Genomic DNA, 6,476 nt, shown 5'->3' with positions numbered 1-6,476 from the left:
ACCACTTGGTGGTCTTTTTCCCCATTTATTTTATATTTTCCTTTGTCGAGTTTGTGATGTTGCCCCAACAGGGTATTCTATTTTCACACTTGAATTTACTGTATGGTCATGGTGTTTGCTTTATCTATAAATAAAACGGGGCGAAATCCTATTTTTTCAAGAATTACAGGTTCTTATCTTCGAACACAGATTCAAATTTTGTGTGTAACGTACTCCCATCGTCCCATAATGTAAATCATTTTTTGACAGTAGTGGTCTTATATTATAGGACGGAGGGGGTATCATTTTTTTCAGGGTTCACAATTTGTTTGGCTAGGTCCAAGTTTTGAACAACAAAACAAAAGTAAAGATGTTTGCATGGACGTAGAACATATATGATTACATTTACACGCTGCACAGAGCCGCATGGATACATGTAGGCCGGAATGTGTGCTTATTTACGTACGTACGTAACATTTGTAGACGTATAAATATTCAAACCACACAAACATAAACACATGCACGTACGTATGCATGTATGATCACACTCACACGCACGTACTACTTGGCTTCGGCGTCAAGGGTGAGGAACGCGAACGGGCGCTCGCCGTTGAAGTTGCCCGGGGGGTTGTAGTTGCAGGTGATGAACACGCCCCGGTTCCCGGCGCAGACCACGCGCGCGCAGCCGATGCGGGTCGACTTGCGCCACACCACCTGCGTGTAGTGCCCGCACACCTTGCCGGCGTCGCAGGTGTTGCTGTCAAGATGGTAGTTCTGCTTCTCGTCCACCCACAGCTTCACCGCGTCGGCGGCCGTCCACGACTGCCCGGAACCCCAGAAGATGTTCTCGCCGAACGGCCCGCCGGAGTGCTGGAGCCGGCAATCGCCGGCGCGCTGCGCCGCCCAGTCCTGCGCAAACCTGGCCACGTTGTTGTCCCACGCCACCGGGCCGACACCGTCCATGGCGCGGGCGCGGTTGTGCAGGTTGACGAAGTCCTGCGGGGTGTTCTGCGCCGAGACGTCAGCCACCACGGCCATGACTATGGCCAGTGCGAACATTGCAAGACTGCTCTTGGAAGATGCCATGACTAGCTAGTAGGTGGCTCGAGATTGATGAAGAGTGCTGGAATTTGACCGGTATTTGTAGCCTGGGGACGTGGAAAGAATGCATGGCTATCTTCTTTTTTTTTTGAACTGCATGGGTATCTATTTCAAGGATCCGCAAGAAGATGCCGGAAAAAATAATTAGATGCATGTATCACGAGTTCATGACTTGCTAGCTACAAGTGGGACAATTTCCTTTTATTTCCAGTACATATGCATACTACTTCTGACAACGAGTGGTTCAATGCGATTTCCCGATATACATTGGTCGATTTGTTTGGGCAGTTGGGTTTACAGTAATCTAGAACTAGATGTCTAGATCATAACCTCATTGGGCGGGCGATGTTCAAAAGCGTATATCCACTTGGGCGGCTAGGGCAAGTGGCAAAATATGCTTGCGTCGTCGCTACTGCCTACTGTGGCTTATCGGTGGTTGTGGCTTTTTTTTCTCTCACGAATACAGAATAGACTTGTGTATTATTGTGTTGGTAGAAGAGGATTTATAGCAGTCATTATAAAAACAGCCTCGCAAGGACGAACACGCAGGCGGCATGCAAGGCATAGAAGAGCGCATGAGAAGGGCAAGCGCGGCCCAACTACTAAACCTACGTCTCGGTGATCAGCTAGCCAGGCGCCTTGGCCCCAGCGCGAGCCCAAGGTGTAGCGTCGTCTTTGACGTCGTTCGTGAGCCGCACAACCGAAGGTGGTTACGGCTTATCAAGCTCACATTTTCTTTTTCACGTGTGTTTCTGTTGGTTGTATATATTATAGTCATGCAGATGTCGAATGTGTAATTATGACACTCGTATTCTCTAGATACGACATTAAGTCAATACAAGCATCATATGTCTACCTAATATAAAAAGGACGATTGTTTCTCCACTATTTTTTGTCATCAGATCGGTTTTGTACGCCGTCCGTTCAAGAGGTGTTTCCGTTTTTGTTTAAAAAAGAAAAAAAACTACGCTAATGTTGCCTCAAACCATGGTGGCCAGGAATTGACCTTAGCAGGTAACCAACTCACCCAACCAACAACTTTGGTTGAGCAAAGGAAACTTCTTCTATACTATAGGACAAGCGGATTTTCACTAAATAAATAAATTGAAAGGCAGACCGGACTGCTGCTCACTTTAAATGCAAAATACTAATCTCCGCACAATCGCTGCCCCATGCACGAAAAAAAAAGGATGCCCCATGCACGTAAAAAAAGGATGCGCCATGTGTACCGGATGCCCCATGGACCTAAAATAAAGGGCTGCCCCATGTGTGTGGCTGATTTAGTTGGGCCATGCATTACTGTTTTGTTTTGAATTTCTGATGGTTTTTTTAGAGGTAATGACTTCTGATGCTATAAGGGAAGTAATATAGATGCACATTTTCATCCTTCATAACAATGATTTTATTATGATATATATTTATTTTTGTTGATGGGAACCCTTGCTTCTGTTCTGAAAGTCAGAAAGCTTGAGGAGCTCTGCATTTGACCCTTGCGGCATCGGAATGTAGAGATGTGGAAACACTATAGGTGGACAATACGGCACGAAGGAGGAAAGCATTTTTGATTGATCTAATGTCTCCCTCGGGTCTGGTCGAACATACCGACATGCCGCATCATTTTTTTCAAGTTGAGAGATGATGGATAACTAACATCTGTGTTAATATTTTCATTAGTTTGTGCTATTTATCACGAAAAAAGTTAGCCTTTATTCATTAATTTCCCATAATAATTTTTTCATGAATGACAAGAAATGACCCAGTTGATAATGCGCTTTTGGTCGGATCCATAATGTGCAAAGGTTTAATGGGTTCATATGGATTTACTTAGAATCAACTCACATTGTGGAAGTTCATGTTTATTTTGAGTGAACTGTTTGTAAATTAATGAACGGATGAACCATGCATGGTAGACTTTTGAGCATGATCAGCTGCATTCGAAATTAGCCAATTGTCATCACAGATGGCTAGTCTTCATTTTCCCGCTTGGTATGGACGAATGCAATTTCCTTCCAGATGTACTATATGCTTGTGGACATGGGAAAATTGTGGATGAATATTCTCAGTCAAGCTTTGTGATTTGTGCCAACTCGTTCACTGAATACTGGTACATACTTATAGAACGCAAATATGTCTGACGTACTATCGCACACGATTCGACAAAAAAAAATCGTGCGCGATGAGCAATCCTTCGTGACATGGCCGCGATTGAAACCGTGAGATACACATAGGGGGGTAATTATGGGCGATATTGAAAATGCCTATGAGGTCAGTTAATGCATACAAGTTGCGTCAAGTTGGCTAAGAGAATACGACAACCATATTATGACACCATGCCAAATTTCAGATTTTTTGGACCATATTTTCAAAAATAAAATAAAATTCAATAAGTGTAACGGTTGTGGTCTGAGTGTTGGCACAAAATGGAAATCAGGATAAGGCAATATAGTGGGTCCTCATGATTCAATAAGAAAGTCATTACACAATCATGCTAGATGAATTGGGTCAATCAGCACAACTTCAATTCTCTCACGTTACCCGGTGGCTAACCAGCTTTTGTTTGGAGTCAATACAATACAACGAAAATTTGCAGGGGCACACACATGTGGAAACGCCTATCGCCATTGATGTGCGTTGTGATATGTGCACGTGTCTTTCATAGAAATTCGTTGAAACATGGAAGGAAATTCTTAAATGTGTGAATACGAGACGATATACATGATTTTTCTGTACAAATATGTCCTTCACATGTACTTTTATGGCCGTGTCTCTTATGCTCCGTCACCCCGTTCTGTTTTAGCAGTTATTTCATACCCACTTCGTCTGAAAAAGTCTGTCCCTCAAATGGATGCATCTAACATCAACTTAGTACAAGATACATCCATTTGAAGAACAAGCTTTTTCGAACGGAGGGAGCACTATTCATCTTCTTCCGCGTTCACATGTTCATCTACTGCTTGTCCATTCCTATACCCGTGTTTTCCTTTCAACCTTCTAATTTTCTTCATTCGCTATTGCTTCTTCTTCCATTTCATTTACTCCCTCCATTCCCTTATACAGGGTCACTTTGTTTTTTGTGTCAAACTTTAACTTATAATCTGGGTCAACAAAATATGGATTAGATGTCATAAAACATATATCATTGCAAAGTTCTTTAAAATGTGCATCCAATGACATACTTTTTGTGGTATACTACCATTTCTATTGGTAAAAGTAACGGTCAAAGTTAGATATTAAAATATGAAGTGGCCTTGTATAAGGGAACAAATGGAGTATTTCCCCTTATTTTATTTATACTCATCAGTTCATCCTCTTATGTCCTTTCCCAAGTTCATTCCATCCCTTTCCATGAATACTATACATTGTGTTTTCGCTACTTTCTACCGCCTTGCGATGCATGCTATCATCTATGAGAAATCTATCTTTACATTCAAGAAAGCAGTACCCGTACGACCAAATAAGAACTTATGAAACCGTCTGATGAGTTTGGTAAATAAGTAATTCTTTAACACATTTCGTTCTTCCAACTACAATGACTTCCCTAAGCTTTGATTTCATTTGGGCTCCTATGGTTAACTCTGTTTGTTCAATCAAGTTCTTTTAGAAGAAACTAGCAAAAGAGCCCGTGCGTTGCAACGGAAGAAAAAATGACACACGCTCTTAACCCAACAACCATCACTCAAGACAATAATAGGTCCATCTTTTTTATTTTAGCGAGGCATCATATTTGTGTTGCCTCTTATCCTCTTTCTCACCCTCGTCAGCGGTGGCTTCAGTGTTCACACAAACCAAAACATGTTTGAATGTGGTTAATCCTAATGCGTCTCTCCTCCCTCCCTCCCCCCCCCCCTCTCTCTCTCTCGCTTTCTCTCACTCTTGCGATGTGAAATCTGTTGTTTTTCTTCAGAAGGTTTTTCCGAGGTATGCATGTGTAGTTATCGATGTTTTCTTTTCCCTATATGGTTTTAGTGGGTGTTTATTTGCAATCCGGATCGCCGCTGGTACGAAAGAAAAACGGATCGTGTGCTATAGATTATAAGTTTGCTTCCAAAATAAAATAATATTTTAAAATATTTAACATGTAAAAATAACATCATATTCATATTATACACATTTTTCTAATCAAATTTCATATATAACATGTTCAAATCGGAGTTACGGTTTAAAAGGTACGAATAATTTAAAGATGTATTTGTTTAACTTAAATATCTTTCAAAAAATATTTAAAAATATGTAACGGATAAAAATAACATCATATTCCTATTCTAAATATTTTTCTAATCAAATTTCATATATAACATGTTAAAATAGGAGTTACGGTTTAAAAGATATGGATAATTTAAAAAAGCATTTGTTTGACTTAAATATGATCCGCGGATGAATTATCTATTAGCTCGGGGGTGTTTTTGAAAACATGTAAAATAAGTGTTCGGGCTGTGACTTAAGTGGGGATTGCGGGTTGAATACAGAAAATAGCAGGTTGTTTTTGCAAAAATGTCACGACGGGTGTGCGGGCAGAAATTGTTCGTGCTTTATTATTAGGTGAAGATTTATACTGTAATATTTTGTGTTCTGCTTTTGAAACGTGCTGGCCTGGACATTATATTTTATTCGTGGGCATATCCAACTAGGTACTCCGAGTTACCCAACATTTATTTTGGGTTGCGGACTGGACACATATCGTATCTTCTTTATGCTTAATCTCTTCCCTTGGTCTTCTTACTTTCTGCTGCGATCCTGTAGATCTACTTTCTTGTAGCTCCTACTGGTTGCCGCAAGTCGACGTCCTCGACCATCGATAGGTATTACGACTACTTTTGGTGGTTCATTCCATTTCACTTCAATTTGTAGGCGGTAAAACATCAATCAATATGATGAGACACCACCATCTATCCTTAGTGACAACATCATCTAACTTGGCCAAAGAAGATAGATAAATCGAGGAGCATGCAAGGAAACCTCAAGGTTTCAATTGATTTCAATGAACAATCTGATCATAAAGTGACAGTTCATCATATCCAACAAACACATCGAAGAATTACATAAAATCGATCCCAATCATGTAAGGCAGCTCACGAGAACATGGTATTGAAAATCCAAATGTGAGAGAGAGTCATCTAGCTACTACTATGGACCCCAAGGTCCTAGTAGAACTACTCACACATAGTCATGGAGGTAGAAAGGTTGATGAAGAAGCCTCCAGCAGTGGATTCCCCCTCCGGCAGAGCTCTGGACAGGCCTCCAGATTGGACCTTTGCAAAATAGGAACTTGTGGTGGTAGTAAAATGTTTCTAAAAATATGGCGGAATGTTTCAGTACTTATACATTATATGGCGGTGAAATCAATGTAAGGCGGTGTAGGTGAGACCCACACGCCCTAGTGGTGTACCCTAGGCCTG

The 6,476-nt window shown here is 41.2% G+C and overlaps 1 protein-coding gene across 1 annotated transcript; it reads right to left on the bottom strand.

Annotated features, from left to right (window-relative positions):
• Positions 1-323: 323 nt before the first annotated feature.
• LOC119331752 (pathogenesis-related protein PRB1-2-like) lies at positions 324-1,099 on the bottom strand. Its single transcript, XM_037604915.1, has one exon. It carries the CDS (start codon positions 1,063-1,065, stop codon positions 541-543), a length of 525 nt encoding a protein of 174 aa, XP_037460812.1. The 5' UTR covers positions 1,066-1,099; the 3' UTR covers positions 324-540.
• Positions 1,100-6,476: the final 5,377 nt, after the last annotated feature.

This window comes from Triticum dicoccoides, chromosome 7A (genome assembly GCF_002162155.2).
Source record: "Triticum dicoccoides isolate Atlit2015 ecotype Zavitan chromosome 7A, WEW_v2.0, whole genome shotgun sequence".
Classification (NCBI taxonomy): domain Eukaryota; kingdom Viridiplantae; phylum Streptophyta; class Magnoliopsida; order Poales; family Poaceae; genus Triticum; species Triticum dicoccoides.
Note: the sequence above shows the minus strand (reverse complement) of the source record. Positions and strands in the feature narration are given on the sequence as shown.